The sequence below is a fragment of the Harpia harpyja genome, chromosome 4, assembly GCF_026419915.1.
Source record: "Harpia harpyja isolate bHarHar1 chromosome 4, bHarHar1 primary haplotype, whole genome shotgun sequence".
Taxonomy (NCBI): domain Eukaryota; kingdom Metazoa; phylum Chordata; class Aves; order Accipitriformes; family Accipitridae; genus Harpia; species Harpia harpyja.
Window position 1 is genome coordinate 2,955,742 of NC_068943.1, and position 19,285 is coordinate 2,975,026.

Sequence of the window (19,285 nt, forward strand, 5' to 3'; positions counted from 1 at the left end):
TGAGGTGTGCAAAGAATAATTTTATTAATCTTCCCAAGAGAAAGTTCTCTGATAGACCTTCACGGACATTAATCCAACCACTGAAAACAGGAACACGCAGTACTGAGCAGCTAGGAGAAAAGTATTTTGTTTGCCCATACTACAAAACCAAAAAAACATCTAAGCCTGCCCATGCCTCAGCCAGTCAGGCTGGTTTAGTTTTCTACCTCCAGCCACCACCAGCTGGCAGTGCAAAACTCCTCTCTTGATGGCCACTGTCGTTCTTCCATTGTTGTTCCCTGAGGTCCAGATAACCGTCTATTTTTGGAGGGGCAAACCTCCAAGAATTTAAGGTCTTTGCAAAGGGCAGTTGGTGATACGCTGTACTCTTCTTATCCAAGACCTTTGTTCAAGCAACAAAGCATTTAAGTCCTTCTTGCCTCATGTGTGCGGCTGTCTGTTGAAGAATCCCTGACTCTAAATAAGAAATGGAAGGCGAAGAAAGCATAATCATTAAATCAAAGGGTAACTAATATATTCTGTCACTTTATTATGACAGTCTATTTCCCAGGGAGGGGGCAGGTCAGGTAATTTAATGTCCTATAAAGGGTATTCAAAGGAAGGATTTACACGACAGTGAGAATGGGGAAAGATCAGATTTAACACCACAACTTTTAAATACAAAGATTTATCATAGTCTTAGGTTTTAAACGACTGGTTGATCTTATAAGATACCATTCAAAGCTGCAGTTGAAAGCTATTGGAAATATTCATTACATGACCCATAACAATAATGGTAAGACTTGTGAAAGTTATCAGTGTTGTCAGCTTAACACATAAAAGTCAAGAAAACGTCAAAGATACATTTCTTCTGTGTATAAAACTATCAGCAAGTTGAATTTAGGAATTTATTAGGGATGCACTAGGAATCTGATGTTTTGTTTTAGCTATCTCTTAAAATGTCATTCATGCAGGTGTTAGCAGCTCCTAACACGGAAATTATTAAAAAGAGAACAAGCTGCAGAACAGCTGAAACTGTCACCTCCCTGTATCTCTCTTTCAGACTGCCAGTTTGGAAGGTCTGGCTTTCATCTTGCCTTTCCTCATTGCCTTATACAAGGTTATGTTCAAACTGGGGAAATGAGAAATCACCTCTAAGTCAAACAGCGTCTGAAATCTGCCCACGAATTGGTTCTCTTTGTCCAACCTAAATTTCATAGCCCACAGAATAACAGTGTCATTCTCGCACAAGTGATCAAAAGTTAGGAGGAGTTCATCCAAGAAGGGATGGTGGTAAACTACATCAGCAGCCATAATGTAGTCGAAGTGACAGGAAGACCTAGGAAAGTTCTTTTCCAGATCAATTCCCCAAGATAATTCCTTAACACGAGGCTGGTGCTTGCATTTCAGCTTTGTATTTTGGAGAACATTGTGCTGAAGGTTTCCCAGCAGTTCTGGCAAATCAGTGGCAGTCACAAGTGCACCTGTGACAGGGAAAAAACAAACGTAATCTTTGAATATACTTCAAGACTTGAGTAAAAGTCCATTCACAAAAGCCACTGCACAAGGAACTGATTTTACCAGGTAGCTCTCACTGAGGGGAACAGAACAATGTAAATGCTCCCAATAGCTCTTAGCCATTGTGCTTAAAATAAGTATTTGGTTCCCAGCAGTTCTACTCTACAGATTGCCATCTAAATGCAACTGGGGATGGGTGGAGAAATCAGATATTTACTGCATCTTGATATCATATTGGTTAAAAGTACAAAGAGTGACTAGGGATTGAAGAATACCAGTTACTGACTCCAAGAAGTCAGCATGAGATTTAAGCATTGCCTCTGGTTCTTCCCTTTTCACACAGGAAGAAGCTCTCTCAGACTATAGAAAGCTAAAATTCTGTTAAAATGCAGAAGTCACTGATCTGGAGAAAACACAACAGTGTCTGTAGCAGAAAAATCAAGTTGCTGATCAGTTGCTGAAAGAAAAGACTGAACACAAATGGAAAGAAAGTGACCTGGCATCCAAGAGCTGTTTGGTCACTGGAAGTTGATGCATTGGTCATACCTACATCTGGCTTCAACTGGTTGCCACTGACATCCTGAGAGGCCACTAGTTCCTTATTTTGGTCCTCTGTTTAACACTGTTAATGACAACATCGTCTACTGGGACCTCCTTTATTGCATCAGTACACTCACAGCTTTACAGAAAAAAAAAAAATAAAGGAGGAGGTTTCCAAAAAAGCCTGTTGGAATTTACTTTTTCTTGCTCTTGGAAGCTTTCAAACAACAGTCTTTTAGAACTTAACCACTTCCTTTGTCCTCCAGTATTCATCTGAGAGATGTTTCCAAGAGCATAAGAGCAATGGCATGTACTCACCCAGTAAACTGGCTACTATGGAGACCAACCCAGTTCCAGCTCCAATTTCAATCACATTTTTGTCAACTAAATTGTATTGTTTAGAATTAGTTTCCAAAAAATAACACAGAACAAGAGCCTGTAGGGGAGGGAATCCATGAACATACTGAACAAATAAAATAAATCTCTTCACTAAATATGCATTATCATTTAAAAGCATGCAAAAAAAATTCTTGTCTGTTCAAAAATTCATGTCTGTTCAAATGAGCAATATTAATTCAAGTGCTGTCCCTAAAGGATCACAGTTCACCATGATCTTTGAGCTCTATAGGCTGACAACATAAATGCCACAACATGCCTCAATATAGGCTTGCAAAGCATTACAGCGAGAAGGAACAACTGCAATTATCTAATCTGTCATGCTGCATAACATGAGCTATAAAATTCCAGTCAGCAATTCCTGCTTATAACTGCACTTACTTCTGGTTGAGTTAAAATGTGTCCTTCACAAAGACATCTTGATATAAGGACTGCTTGTGAGAGAAAATCCACAACACCCCTTGTTAAACTCTTCCAATAGTCAATTATTTCTAACAATAATTAATGACCACAATGATTCAAATGGGACCAATATATTTACCCCTTTTCTTCCCGTTCAGTTTTTCAGTTACTATGTTCTTACCTTGTTAAGCTTAGCAAACTTTTATAGCAAACAAAGCCACAAAGAGCCCTCTACAACAGACTCTTTATATATGCATTTATAAACTCTGATTAAGAAGCTTCTTCAGCTTTTCTGCGCTGTCTCATACTGACCAGTGAGTTTTTGTTCACTGTTGAAATAGAAATTACTAATTTTATTTCTCTGGCAAAGATAGTTTCCAGCTTGTCTCCCACATTTTTTCCCATATTTTGATAATTACATAGTCTCCACTGAGAAATATGTATGATGGTTGCCCCACCTTTTTGCAATACAGATGACCATTTGGAAAGGCAATTATTAGTGGCTTAGTCTGGCATAGCACAATTACGCTCTTAGTTTTGCTTTTAACCAATTAAGAAGTAGAAGGAAAGGAACAGAAGGACTGTTGACCCAATGTTAACATGCTAGAAATTCAAACAAAGGTTTTGCCTTCTACCTCTTTATTCAGAGCAAAAAGAGTCGGGTCTTTTATGTGAACTTCCATATACCTCAAAATCAACAAAGCTTTGATAAATAAGTAAGTCTGTGAGCACCAGGACTAATTAAAGCCAGGTTCCTAAAGATTGTGTCTGATGTTTGACTGACATTTAAAAACACATGATATTAAGATTTTCTGTTAGTTATATATATTTCTATAATTTCTTCCCTCAGAGTTTTGCCATATTCTGTTGTAGAAACTGGCTGGCAGGATCAAAATTTCTGTGGGTTAAATTAGGGAAACTTTGAAATCTGCCTTCCTTTCCATGAAACATGCAGGAACTTTATTTTCCTTAAAGTTTCTGCCCTCTCGACAAATTTGGCTGACGTTTTTCGGAAGAGTTCAAATACTGCTGGATGGAACAGGAAGGGAGAACACGAAGAGACACAGACAGAAGGGTTGCCTTCCTTCCACAGCAAAACTGGCTAAACCCTTCCAGAAAAAAAAAAGTACAGCCCATGATTTTGTGAGAATAATTGGCCGTCAGCCAACCTTTCCTTGAAGACATGCACTGAGGCCACTAAGAGATATAGCATAAATGACTTGTCCAGGTCTGCTAAGACAAGGAAAATTGTTTGGAGTTCAAAACAGCAGAGTATGCTAACTCTCCTCAGCTGAACTATGGCCTACTTGGCTATGTTCTACAGCTGAACTTCTTAAAAATAGTATGGTCCTAGGAGGCTGATACTGTTGGGACAGAAATGGAGCCTCCTGGGTTTTAGTCTTCTCCCTCCTATAGGGGCTCCTGGAGACGGTTCTGTTTCAGGGATGTTCTCTGACTGCCGCAAGTGTCAATGGTGCATCGTGGCACCTCCCTGCGCACAGTTGCTTCTTTCACTCTTAATTATTTCAAAACAGTCAGTTAGCTGCATTGCACAGATTCAAAACCTTGAAGAAGGCTCTTTGTATGGTGGGTATATTGATGGTTCTTACATCAAGAGCCAAGGACAACGGTTCTCTCCCACTAGATTTCTGGCTGTTCAAGAAATTGAAAGCTCCAGCTGAACCTTTTCCCATGTCTGCGTATTTACAAGGTAAATTTGTTTCTCACATGAGCAGGTTGAGTAGCTTCCATGAGTGCTAATACCTTGTCAGCTCATATCACAGCTGTTACCGCAACCTGGATCTGCCTGCTATACAGCCGTCTGTATTTTAAAATGTACAGAAATGTAATTACCACAAGACTGCCGTATATCCTTCATGATATGCTTGTAACTGGCCAATAGGATCAAAAGTTACTGGTAAGTGAGGAGGGGACACAAGATCATAGATCTTGTGTGATAGGGGCACAAACGAGAAATACCATTTAAGCTTTGAGAACCAGGAATCCATACAAAATCAGGCTAAATTCAGCTTTGGGATTTGCAGAACAGAGACAGAGAAGCACAGAATGTTTTCCTTTGGTTTACAACACACAACAAAACATATTTATAATGCAAAACAAATTAAAAGTGCTAGCAGACTCCAAAACTAAAAAATAACAATGCTGCATAAATATTGTACCGATGGCCAGACGACCGCCCCGTAACAATCAGTGGCTTCTGTAATTCGTATTTCATGGCCAGCAAAGTGAAAGCCTTCCCAGGCTTTATGAGTTATAAGAGGAGGAAAAAAACGCCTTCTCATGATTTCCGCAACTATCTGTTCATCTTCTTCTTTCCCCCCTGGAAGCAAAAGTATAAAAGGTCAAACAGGCTGAGTGGACTGATAATGAAACTACCAATTTATATTGAAAAGCTGATTTGGAAGCAAGAATGTGAATTATGTCTGTGAATAAAAATACATTTCACCATTAATGGTTAGCATGATACATGGGAAGTCTCCTGAATTCTAACTGAAGTTTTCAGTTTATGACTAAATAATTTCCTGTTTTGCTGAAGAAGCCAAGTTCATAAAAAGTAAAGGAGTGGAACGTTACCATATATCGCTTTCCATTTCAGCAATCCAAAGGAAATTTTTTAACTTCTCTTTCCCTTCAAGAGCAGCTGCCCTAGTATAGACACTCATGGCCTTACGTGCCCAGATTTTTTAGTATTTTCCATATCCTTTTACTGTTCACTTTCCCCACATTATGGTTCTTTTTGACAGTAAACAAAAGGAGCCACAGTATCATTTATAAGTCTGTCACAAAACTTGTGAAACAGATCCTAGCAACACAAATTATGACAGACAGGAGCGAAAGCACTAGTGTTGTCAGGAAAGCTTATCCACCCACCCCAACAGAGCCCTGTCAGAGAGATTCTTTCCAGTTGGCTTGATATCCTGAATGCCATCCCTGTTGCTAAGCGAAGGATATTTATGATAGCTAACATAATCCCAGATAACTCTTCTAACAGGAGAAGACTCATTCTTTTTTAGCTGAATACCAAGCCAGTTTCAGTTTTGCCATCACCACACAAAGCAGCACCAAAATGTTACAAAAAAAAAAAATATGTAAGTGAAGCTGTCCAGAGTGTTTTCTTAGTGAAGTCTAGAATCATTCCAAGTTTTCACAGGAAATTTGCTTCCACAGCCAACTATGATCTCCTGGCAAATTAGCTAAAGCAAAACATGTTTACAAGCTAAACCTCCTAGAAAGCATGCTAGATATTTAGATAACTGGGTTACCATCTTGTCCAAAGCAGAGTTTCTGTATCAAGCCTGCAGTTACCATCGAAATCACAGATACCAAGATTGGGATCTGCATGGAAACTGCAGGCCCAAGGGCTATTAAAAATGAAAACATTTGTGTTTCCATCAGCATAAAACACATTGCTCTACCAAAGATTCTTCACATTTTCTTCCCCCTCAAATCACTGCAGTCACAGGACATGACGGGCTCAAGTGTTGTCATTTGCTCTGCCATATACATCAGTATTTTTATTGCCATAACCTATTGACAAAGTCTCTCTCCCTTCTTTATGATAGAAGAACCAAGGAACAAAAGCAGGGATGAACAAAGAAAGAGATAATACCAAACAAAAACACATCAGGAAGATGCTCAGGCTCATTAGCCAGTGCTTTAAGTCTGCAACTCAAATTACTCTAAGCATCAGAGGAAACCAGAGAATAGCAACAAACAAGGAAGAAAACGCAAAAATGTTCATGTTCAATGTTAGTGTGTTGACACTAAGACATAATCTGAAAGTTAAAAAAAACAAACAAAAAACCCCCAACAACAAAAAACAACTAACCGACCCACTGTACTCCAAGAATTTATTGCGGGGGGGGGAGAGGGAACGAACCCGAATCATGGGATACAACAAAATTAGAAATAATGTAATGCATATACTACTGGAAAAAATATAAACAGTATAATTTTATAAAAGTAACTTACATAAAATAGTCAACACTGAAACTATAATATTTTAAGATGTTAGGAAATAAGTAGTATGTGGCAGCCCAGTACACCTTCTGCAAGCCTCTAATGTTAAGTTGAGAGAAAACACATGCGTCACTGTGCCTGCAAGCAGGGAACTCTGCAAAACATGAGTTAAGTGCCAGAGAAATACTGCTCCAGGGCAAAATTAATCTTTTCTTATGAAAGAATTAATATGAAGCTGTCTTATTACACATATCGTAAATGTATTTAATATATCATCCTGTTTCCACACATACCAGATACAGCCTGCTTTTAATCTTCTTTGATTGCTTAGAGCAGTCTGAGCTTGTTCTGTGATCAGTACTAGCTGTGGAAGTAAAAGCTATTCCTTCTATTACCTCCCAATTGCAACCATTTTTCTTGATTCTTCCTCCCTTGACATCTGTTTTGGATCCAATTTTGTTGAGAAGCCATAACTTACTAAGTCTTAACTTAAAAAGTTTCTGCCAGAAGATCTATAAAACTTTAGCAGTATTACAGCTACCCCTCTAGTACTCAATAAACATTTCCCACTTATTCCCTACATTATCAGCAATCTTTCTACTTAAGGCTTGCATAGCAGCTACACTAACAGAGTTTGTAGGCCACTGCTCCCTACCTGAGCTAAACTGTCCACACCCCTGAAAGAAGAAACCCAAATCTGCTGATCAATAACACTACATAAATCTTTGGCCATCTTATCCCTTCAGTAATCCTCCAGGTGGGTTATCTGGAGAAGTTTACATATTTTTTTATATTTTTGTCTTCCCCTTAAGAAGATCTTACTATTGTGGAGGATCAAAAAGAGCATATGTTTCATCAGAGACATCGTATGGTAGACAGGCTTCAACACCCTAATGAGAAATTTTATCAGGACCAGGATGCTAATGATTCTGACGAAGAGCGCTGACAAAACAAGGAGTGCAGACTTTTAGTCAGATTTGCTTACTTACATACAAGTTTCCCCTCGTACTGCAAAAGGCACTCTTCTATTTTCTGCTTTATATCTTTCAGAATAACTAAACTTCTTGTGGGACTGCACAAAAGGAAAGAGGTTAATTTTTCTGTAACTGCCTTCAGAGCAGTCAGAACAGAAAAATAACGAACTAGCAGGAAATCTTTCAAGCAACAAGAGAATTGTTATCAGAGTAAGCAAAATCCAAGTGAGATGAAGTCTTTTAATACCTGCAAACATTGAGAAAGTTTTGTTGGTACTTTGACCAAACGAGTTTCTTGACAACAGATGTAAAAAGCCGATAGGAAGTTATTCTCCTGGAAGTGTTTATCTCTGTATTAGTCCATAGTCTCTTGCTCAGGAAGAAAAAATAATCTTGGAATTATGACTCAATGAATGGATTTTAATGACATTTTAAAACAACAAGAGCTGACTCATCAGTAGAATAGCATCAGACAAGAGAAGAGGAGGCTTGACTGACCTGGCTTTCAATTGCTGTAAGAATGTAGGTGCCTAATGGGCATTTCCAGCAGTAGTACTCGAGCACCCACGCTAAACTGTTAGAACTTAAAGGTCTGCTAGGACTGGTTCCTCCCTTCTTCATTTGCCTGGGTTTGACCAGGTGGGTTTGCCCTCACTCCTCTTCTGTGATTTGGAGAGGCATGGAAGTGGTATATACATAGAATGACCTTCCTCAGTCTATTCATCTCTTTGCATGAGCATGTATACACAGAAACCACTGGAGTTTCAGGTGCTAGAACCTTATTTACATTAAGATGGCACAGTCTGATCCTGTTCAGGCAACACATGAAAACTGAGACAATTTTTGTTGGTGAAACAGATAGCGCTCCTTTGGTCTTGAACTTGTGTTCACAAAGAAGTTCCCAGCCATAGATGCCCCAAATTCTTCTTGAAATAGAGTTTGAATGTCTTTAAGTTTAAGAATTTCTGCTTAATATGTTAATTTCTTATAGCGTTCTTTGAAATATTTCAGGTAAAGGATTGTTTATCATAAAAGTCTAACGTCTCTGGAGCATGTTCTTTGAACTCCCTTGATTTTAACTTAGTATCAGGGCTGAGGGAGAAAAGTCGTATACTGCTGACACATCTTACACTATATCAACCACATTATTAAGAAAACAGCGTAAACATCATTCTCAAAGGAAAAGCAATCATCATTATTACAACTGAAATGCAGACATAGTTTTCCAAAGAGACATACTAAATCATGTGGAAGACTGGAGTTGTGAAGCCAGTGGCAGGTTAGTTACAGAAACGCATGTCAAGCTGCAAAATCTTGCGTAGGGAACCAGAGGATTTTGCTGACACATTCAAATGTCAAATGGAATGTTTTATATTAGAACAAAACCTAAAGAAAGAAAAGGATGTGAGTTCTGCTGAGACAGAGTTGAAGTCCTTCAAGTGGGGAAGGGAAGGCAGAAGGAAAATAACAGGAGATAGACTAGGTCAGAATGGACCAAGCTGCAAACTGCAGCATCTTTTTCTATATCAATGAAGCAAATCACATGAATGGGCCTTAGGCTACCTTCATCTGCACACTTTTTGCTTAGAATGAGTAGAAATAGTACCTGTTTTGAAACATGCTACATGATCAGCTGTTCCCTTTACACCAATTGTCACATAAAATCATGCTTGGGAGCATACAGCTCCATCAGGAAACGGTAGCCTTAAAATTCAGTTCGGTATCTTCCATCAATTAATAGCATATGTTAAAACTCTCACTACATAACTAATGATACTACCTACATTAATGCATTCTCCACTGAATAAAAAGGGAACAGAGCCAGGCACTGTTAAACAGCACTTAAAATACAGGAAAAGCAGCAAAGACAAGAGGAATGAATTAAAATTAAATTTTTAAAAAAATAGATACCATTGTCTAGATACCTGAACTAAAATGTGGCTAAAAAAGGAAGTAAAATGACCCTTCTGCATGAAAGCTGCGAAGAATATACTAACAGTCAATATCTCCATTTTCAGACTCATTCACAAATAGCACACAGAGTAACAAAACATCCTCCAAGTACTTTGCTAATGGATTAGGACAGCATTAATTCAGAAACAATAGTTTCACCCAATGATTCATCAAAACAACCTATAGGGGAAAAAATACGGATTAGTCTCTTTCAAGTGCTGGCCTGACCCTACTTAATCTCTTGAGGTCAAATGGTGTCACAGCCCAAGGTGATAAGGAAATAAGACCCAGCTGTCATCTTCTTCTCTCCTGATTTGATGGATACTCTCCAACTGGCAAAAGGAATGAAATCCAAGCCTTCGGCATGGACTTGACCTGACAAAGTTCAGGCCTACAGCAACATATTCTCCCTTCTTCAGAACTCTTCTACTCTCACCTGTAGAATTTAGATTTAAAATTTACCATTTAGACTTGTACTTACAAATATTTTAAGAACCATGTATCAACAGCTGTGAAAACATACATGGTTCCTCTAAGACTTCTCAGCAATTGCCTCTGAGTCTGATGAACACAGGAGGACTACTTATACTGACATTACTGATTGAGTAATGCATGAGAGAAAGTTCCAAGAATTCATGATAGCCAGGACTCTTCAGATTTCCTCATTCTGGACACACAGAACTGAAATCATCCGAAGTAAAGATTCAAGATGTGTTTTATATATATCAAAGTAAAGATTCAAGATTTATTTTATATATAATATATATAATATACATTACATATATTATACACACACACACATATATATATATAAAAAATAGCTATCTGTATACCCCAATGTCAAGAAGATACCTACAGAAAGGTCAGTAAAGGAACAGATCTGCAACCAGTTCTTTAACTGTCAGAGATGACTGGAGAAGCGTTACATTACTAGACTGATAGGAATCATCAGAAGGTAGCCCTGTGAATCCATCTGGGTATTTCTAACGGTTCAGAAGTTTACCCCAAATCTATATTAGGTCCCAATTCTAAGGGACTCTGGAGTCTCACAATTTTTACTGAGCTACTAACATCTCAGGATCAGAGCCCTGGTCTTGCAAGCATTACAGATGGCTCCATGGAAACATACACAATGCTGAATCACAGAACAGTCCCCAAATTCCAGGTGGTATCACTTTAGTATCTTTATTTCATTCCACTAATTTCTATTTCATTCCACTCCATTCCAACCTAAGGACCCTTAAAGGAAGAGGTTAGGATGGAAATCTAATCATGCCCTTGACTTTCCAGAAGTCAGATGTAACCTACACCTTTCTAAGAATATAAAGCAAAGTACTGTTCCAGTACTTATCTAAACTACACAGTTAATTTTTCCTTACTTCATCCCTACCTACAAAGAGGGAAATGATCATGTAGCTGAGTGTAGGCATCCTAGTACGTTCATTACAAGCTCAACCTGCTGAAGTGACGGCAATGACAAGGTATATTATATTGATTAATCTGAGATACTACGTCAGGGTAATATAACGCTTGAAACTTTATATTTTGAAATGCAGAAATACAAAACTGCCACCCACGAGCAGCCTCTTCTCAGCCAAGAGACAAGATGCACTTAGCTCGGAGCATGAGGAGACAAGAACAGGAGAGGGGTATGCTCACAGTATCCAGTCTATGTATTTACCCAGGCTTGAGAGGTACATTTTCAATTTGAAATTCACACCACTGATATCCCAGCCCCATCCAAGTCACTGGTCATCAAAAACCATTAGAAGGCTGAAAATGGAAGCACCTAGTCAGATTATCTCATGAACACATAATGAATTCAAATGTGCGAAGTACTTCCCTTATTACTTCATCATGTTTGTCTGCCATTGAAAACATCTTCAGGTCTAGGCTCAGCAGCTATTTAATCTCTAAAGATAACGAAATTACTTCCCTTTGACTACAAAAGCAGACTGTGTTCTTAAATTAGATGGTCTAATGTACATTATAAAAGGCTGACAGCCAATTTCCTGATGGATAGGACGGCTCTGGATGAGTAATTTAGACACTGTAAACCATTGTCTAGTCTAATCTTTCACACACATTACCTTGCCCGGTCAAGAGGGCATTCTGCCATTGAAAGCTCTTACTTCCTTGTAACGACATGCCAGAACACACCAGGTACCACAGCCAGCGGAACAGAAGGGGCTCAACAAAATGCCTCCAAATTTTCACCTACCAATAATTCTGGATTTCTAAAATATTTCTTTGAGCAAAGGACCTGAAAGTAACTTAACACCACCAATCCATGCAAACCTACCACCTTTCTCATGTGGCAGTTGAGAAATATTTAATTTATTGTTGAAATGCAGCCACTGCAAATGGGAAGGATGTGAAAACAGGAAAGACAGGCACATGGCTGAGAGGGAAGTATATGTTACAGACTTCTCTACAGAGTTAATCCATGCCTTGATTATTTGGGTGTTGCCTCCAACTTCTGTTCTATCCATACACAAGAAGTTTCTATTTTAGTTTAGTAATGGTTTCAGCAAAAGCAGGTCTACTTGTTGGGGGAGAGAAAAGGAACAGAGAAGTGTTAATTCAAACTAGTACACCTGATGTTTACTACAGTATTTGAATGCTGCCACTTTCAACAAAAGAGCTCAGAGAGAAGTTACTATAAGATAGCCAAGAGGTAAATTCAGAGAAGAGGTATTTTTAGACTATTCTGATTTGCTGTGAAGGTGCTGTTTAGCTCTAGTCACTCCTTAATTGGGTTATACTCAAGCCTTATTCCACACTACCTCTATTAGTCTTTTAGTATTTGGGGACAACTTGTTGCCTAAGAGGAGTAGAATCTGAGTTCTGGTATTTCAGGTCAATCCTGCAGTGAAGAAAAAAAAGATGGGTAACTAATGGTGTGAATTCCATGAGTTTGGGGGTTTAATGCTTTTAAGATAAGAATTAATGGAAGAGGTTGTTTGGTTGTCTCTTTTTTTAAAGATAGAAGCATAAGTCAAAGGCAAGAGACAAAAAACCAGGAAGATGAAAGAAGGGAAGGCAGGTGACGGGAAGATACAGCAAAAGCATCATTTATATATAGTATAAATAGGCTCGTTTTTTAACCAGCACTGTTAATTGCAAAGTCCACAATATGAAGAATGATTCAGCAATTTAAGCACTCAGAAAATGGAGGAACTGGGTGCTGGACCTTCCTCAGAAGGATTCAAATTCACAACTCACCCGAGGGGTGCTTCCCTTCCCCTCCATCACCAGAGGTGGGCCATCAGGAAACCAGGATTGCAAGAATCACGTTAGAAGGACAACAAGCAAGGAAAAGCCCAGCTATCGGGCATTCAGTTGTAAAGAGGCAGACTCGGGCTCCACACTCTGGTCCCAGGATGTTTTTCACATTTTATAGCAAAGTCTTTGAAGTCAGTGGAAAAGTGTCAGTGGGGAAGGGAGTGAGAAAGGCAAGAAGCGTCTTTAGAAGTAAATCAGGAAATAGGAATGAGACACTAAGTCACTCCCTCTTCCCAGCTGAATATCTTGACTTCTAAGCTACAGGGTTAGGCTGGTTCTCCCTTGCCTCCATTCCAACTATGTCCCAATTAAGGAACCTTTCTGGACTCCACACAGAGACTTGAAATGATGGCAGGAGTTGTCATCAGTTAGGACATCTGTCAAGCAGGGTGAGTAGAAGGAGCGTGTCCCTTGTAAAATGCTGGGAGATATGTGAAGGTTACCAGGTCAGCATTTTCTCAGATATTTATGGATTAAAAAACTGAGCCCTGGCCAAGTGAAGTGAGACGATGGAGTGTCAAGGACAAGTGTGCCTTGCAAACTTGCTCTCCTCCTTTTGTCTCAGAGATAAAATTATTCTGGAGAGAATTTAAATAATATTGACTGTGGTAATTTAGTATCCCAAGAAATTAAGACAGGATTGGCATCTCAGAAGAGTTTAGCCAAGGAGAGTTAAAGATAATGATCAAGAAAAATCATGAAAGGAAAGAAAAGAGACATCTAACGATGCAGGTGTGATGGAGAACTGATTGGATAAAGACACCAGAGGAAGATGAGACTGGGTGAGGATCTACCTGTGAGCTGAGAACCAGTAGTAATGGGAATCAAGAACTAGAATAAGGAGTTTCAACCTGGAGAACCTGTGACAAGCCAATTAAGAAGGAAAGGGGAAAGCACCAAATTTTAAGAGCTCAGACTGGAACTTGCAGAGAAACTGAACTGGAATAAGAACCCTGAGAAACAGAGACTGAGACTGGGTAGGTGAAGTTAATGAAATGGGAATGGGGAAGGCGGTAGAGGAAAAGAATGGGAACAAGGAAGGCACAGGCACAGCGTGATGGAGCAGGCTAAGTCTCCGTGCAGCAGGTTTGGCATCCTTCGCCTCCAGAACCTGGCATGGAATTAAATACGCCAAAGCCTAGCGTCAGATTAAACTGTAAAGATATCCCATTTCCCATCCATGTCTCCTCATCCTCTTAAACTAGTATTTCTAGACATGGAAGAGAACCACCTGCTACTGCTATCAACACAGTTACTCTGTTAGCTAAGTGGAATATATTTCTGTATTTGATCTAAAGATTCTGCCCTACCAACTAATTTTGCATACATTGACATAATGTCCCAGAACTCAATTTATTTTCGTAATTCAAAAGCTAAAAAAGTTACATGCAGACTCACTCCTCCCCGCCCTGAATTCTGCATGAAGAGAGGATCAATATTAGAGAGCCAAGCTTGCGGAAGCATAGAAATGCCTGTGCAACTTTACCCCAGCCCTCACGTAGTACAGAATACATAATGACAGTCATCAATACTTCAGTCTTTAGTAGTTCTATCTTTAATATTTATACTTCTAGATATTTCTTCTCCCAAGAATCATGCTTCATTGCATAGGATCAACTTGAGCTCTTTGTTCAAGTTAGAATTGCACAATAGGAAAGGGAATTGCATTAAAGAAAATCTCCAGATTAAGGCCTTGAACTGTGCTTTATGGAACAGCAATCTATACCAATCCCTATCAGCCATCTTCTTGTGCAATGTCAGCTTTCCAGAGAAGGTCATCAATTCAGGGTACTTTAAAAAAAGTATTCAAAAGCAAAACAACAAACATTAGTTTCACTAAGCAGATAATTAGTTTTAAGTATTGCCATCATGCCCAAAGCTTCACCTTGCCTCACTGAACAGGTAGCAAAGCAAAGCCGGACACTAAGCTCTCTTGAAAAAGCAGAAGCCCAAAAGCCTGGCTCTACATGAACCAAGACTCAGCTGAGATTTTAAACAAAAATATTATGGAAAAACTAAATAATTTTTAAAAAAACGCTCCTTCTTTTGCATTCAGCTGTAGAACACAACTAGATCCCATCCCAGAACAAAACACACACTTGCCCTAAAACCTTGTATACTCCTGGTGACCCCTAAAAAGGGGATTACTCATGACGCTTTAGGATCTTGAAAGATGCGCAGCCATGAGCTTGCTTAACAGAAAAAGCTGCCAACAGCCCCTGAAGGTATTTGAAGATTAAGTTTGAGGCTGTCTAGACAGAAACCAAGCTTGTAATAACCAATTCTCCCTAATTGACACCCCGCAAACAAACCTCTCCTGAATAGCTTGATCGTAGTCACAGCTTCATTCCCTGGAACCAGTTACAGGCAAGATGCCAGGCACTGGTAGGAAACTGCCAGGACCAGAGTATGCCGGCATAGCAGATACTTACTGCATAGCTAGAATACTACAACAGCGCTATCTGTTGTATTTTCTGTACAAGTGCCATAAACACAATTCTTCAGAAAAAAATGAATGAGAAGATAGCTCATTATCAGCAAGACACCTTGTTCCTTATACTTAACAATATTCCTAAGTGTAACAAGAAAACACAGTGAAATAAGAAACATTTTACCTTCTTGTCTTTCCAATTCTCTTATCAGTTCATTTTGTAGATGACTATGTTGTGATGACGTCAAATCCATACTATGCCACAAAACCTGGGACAGAGAAACACAAGCCTGCCTGAATAAAACTACTTTATTTCTTTTTCCCCACATAACACTTCTCAAAAAAAAAAAATTATTTTTACATGTATTATGCTATAATTTATTTCTATTGATAATAAAGACATGTAGACACATAAATATCAGTATTCAAAGCATAAAAGAACCAGAAGCAGCAAACTAGTTCAACTGTTCTACTCTCAAAGAGGGGAAAAAAGCAAGCTGATTAAAAAAAAAAAAAAGCCTTGATAAATGTTTAAAACTATTTTATGATATTTTAAAATTAGAATCAATTCAAATCAGGGTTGGTAGGCTTATAAACAACTGAAAGGAAAGGTAGCAACAAATGTCTGAAAGAAGAAAAATTGCACCAAAACAATCTAATCTTGTTTGAATTAATTGGCTTGGAAGGAACAACTTATTAGTAAAAGTTGCACATGAGAATAAGTAGGAAGCAGGAGCTATAGACAACATGCAGAATAGAATGTGTATGTGCCTATGTAGACAGCCACAGAACATGCAGACTTGGGAGAAAAAAAGTAATAGGAAAAGTATGACAGAGGCCAATACAATTTTCAGCTGTCTGCAGAAAAGCAGACAGACAACCAATAGTCTCCAATTCTTGATATTTTACAATCAGAAACACACTGAGTTCAAAGAAAAAAAAAGAAAAAAAAAATCAGCACTCTGATAATTTTTAAAGCTCTTGCATTGTTATATGGAAATTTGACTGATTTTTGCAGGAATGGTTACAGGCAGCATACAGTTAATAATCTACAGATGTCTAAACACCCAATAGGGATGGAATTAAATAAGGCAATGGGTGAAGGAGTATCTCTATCTAGTAAAAAAAAAAAGCAAAGTAAAAACATATGCTGAATATCAAGAAAACTTGCTCACAGTGCAAAGCCTTAGGCAGGTTTTCCTCTCAAGGCTTCGGACGAAAGAGGACAGTATGGAACAGCCCTGTCTTCTTAGAAAGGATGCACCATATTCTCTTGACTTTACCCTACAAAAGGCATACAGGTTCAATGTTTAACCTTATCATCACAATGCCAGCAGCCATTAACCTATTTGAAGGTGGAAAATAACTTAGGGGGCTTCTACACATCACTGTAATTTGTAGAACAAAAATACTGCTATTATAGTTATGTCTACCTATGAACTTAGCAACAGTAACATCATTACATGGGGAACAGAAAAGAGATTCAATGGGATTCAAAGTCTTTGTATGCATCTTCAGAGTAACAGGTAGCATTAGAAACTACTGCGACATTGAGCAGTAAATGTTACACATATCCATCAGCTTGTCATCTACCTCAGAAGTATAAAAAAAGACAAATTTTCTTCCCATTAGAAGATAAAAATAACAAGTTAATAATCAATCCTTTTGCATTCTGAAGGGCAAGCAATGTTGCACTATAAAATCATCCTTAAAGGGAAAACCTTTGTATTTTGTGGTCGTCTCTGTTTAGGGGTTTTTTTCCTTCTAAAAATATCCTTTGAGGTACACTGAACGACACAACAACCTGACTTCAACATATGAATTCAGGAGTACTACAAGCAACTAAACAGTGCAGAACAGCTCAGCTGCTGAGTTACGCTGTTTAAAGTAAATGACACAAAGTAATTTAAAGACACAGACAAGCAAAATACCACTGGCATCCGCTGCATTTCAGTCAACGTTACCTGAATCCCCTGCAGCTTCCCAAAGATGGTACTCAAACTGAAAAAATCCTTATCTGCCCGGTCATTTCCCTCCCAGGCAGAAGTGTGCTCTGAAGCGTGTGTCACACATTGCCAACATCCCCACACCAGAAGCAAGAATAAATCTCGACAGCTGCAGCCGGAACACAACACGGGCACCACACACCGCGTCCCTTACGTAAGGGAGCAGATTTCGTTACCGCAGCAGGCACCCCGTCAAGGGAGCTCCAACCAACAAAGTAACCAACTTTGTGTGTTTTTTACAAAAATAAGACAGTGGCACAGTGTTAGTAACCACTCACCGTCACCAAAAAGTAACCGCAGAGCTAAAGATCAGTCTTGAGAGTCAAAGGGGTCTTCCAAGCACCCAGCGCCATTTACAAAGGGGCAGGGGGGCATTTGTGGCAGGGGTATATAAATGCCTGCTCACGTTGGAATGCAGAGCTGTAACAAGGTACACAGCCCCCAAAATCCTAGCACACTTTATCCCACGAGACAGCCGTCAACATGCATAACTATACACCTACCACTCCTCTTTTGTAAATACAAGATGTACATTCGCTCAACAGATTGCAACCACTTACTGCCATGGGAAAAAATACAGGTATCTTTAAGACTTCTCTTATTTAGACTGTAATCAATTCAGGACAGGAACTGTCTCCTCCTTTATCCAGTTTCTAGCAAAATTAGGCTTCAACCTCAACTGGGGTTTCTGGGTGCCATCGAAAAATAATAAATTATTGTACAAAAATACTAAACAAGCTCTACAGAGAACTGAAGGTCTCTGTACTTTACCATACTCGGTAGAAGAAATTAATAGAAGCTCTTCTACATTCAGAAACTATGAAACAAATCACCAAGACCCAACCTACACTTTTAAAGCAAAATTGATACAGAGTGACTTAAAAAACACTGCTGTAAACTGGCTGTTCGGGCTGAGAATTTGCTTAAAAGATAATCATCTTTTACAAAAGTAGTATCAAAAGGGATCATTTTTGCCCAGTAAACACTGTACATGAAGTATTAGACTCCCAGCAACTAAGGGCCAAATCCTACCCAGTTCACCTCAGCCCTTCATCCTTTTAGGGGAGGCTAATGTTTCATATGGAACTTACCTGTATGGACTTGGACTTTCAAACAATGGAACAATGAGAAATGAAGTAGAAATAGTAAATGGGAAGACAAAAGAAGCAAGACAGGACTACAATGTAATGTAAGAACCCAAGTAGGACTGGCAGCATTCAGTGCTTTTCCATCTTAATCCACAGGAGCTATAAATAAATTCTACACATTGTTTCTCTCACAAATTAATCTGACATGAGTGCTGCAACCAGTGGGTACCTCTGAACATCACTTCTGCAGCCAAGTTCTGTCTTTGGACATGGTCACATAACTCCAAGTCTAGAAACACAACATTTAACATTCAGAACGTGAACAATTACAGCACCTCAGATTATATAAGGACTTACTGTACTGTATGATTTTCCGAGGGCTTACATTGTCTCATGAATGGTTCAATAAGCAACACTACTTTGAGCACAAAACTTTCAGGACCGGCATAGTGAAGGGAATAAAGAAAACAACACTAACTGAACTAATCTTCCTTCTCTCAGCACCTAGAAATAATCCAAGTTTCTTTCAAAATTTCATTTAAGTTTGAAGTTAAGGAAGCAACAGATTGCGTGTGATTTTTAACAGCTATCTCACCTCAGTTAGAATACAAGTAAATGGGCATCACATTTTGGCTCAATTTTAAAATCTCAAAACAGAAAACTTATGTCAAGTCCAATCTAGGTCTTCATGAGTAAATGTGATAAAATTATTTATTTCCATCATTTAAAATC

The 19,285-nt window shown here is 38.8% G+C and overlaps 1 protein-coding gene across 3 annotated transcripts; it reads right to left on the reverse strand.

Annotated features, from left to right (window-relative positions):
• On the reverse strand, positions 1–19,222 carry LOC128141125 (protein-lysine methyltransferase METTL21E-like). 3 transcript variants are annotated; one of them, XM_052785685.1, is made up of 6 exons: positions 18,746–19,222; positions 16,635–16,743; positions 15,644–15,728; positions 5,016–5,176; positions 2,356–2,473; positions 1–1,463 (listed from the first exon to the last, which is right to left on the reverse strand). In XM_052785685.1, the coding sequence occupies exons 1-6, from the start codon at positions 18,862–18,864 to the stop codon at positions 1,039–1,041; spliced, it is 1,017 nt and encodes a 338-aa protein (XP_052641645.1). In that variant the 5' UTR covers positions 18,865–19,222; the 3' UTR covers positions 1–1,038. The 3 variants fall into 3 exon arrangements, with proteins under 3 accessions (XP_052641645.1, XP_052641644.1, XP_052641643.1); XM_052785684.1 differs by lacking the exon at positions 18,746–19,222 and adding an exon at positions 17,424–17,653; XM_052785683.1 differs by lacking the exons at positions 16,635–16,743; positions 18,746–19,222 and adding an exon at positions 17,424–17,652.
• Between the last annotated feature and the right edge of the window lie 63 nt (positions 19,223–19,285).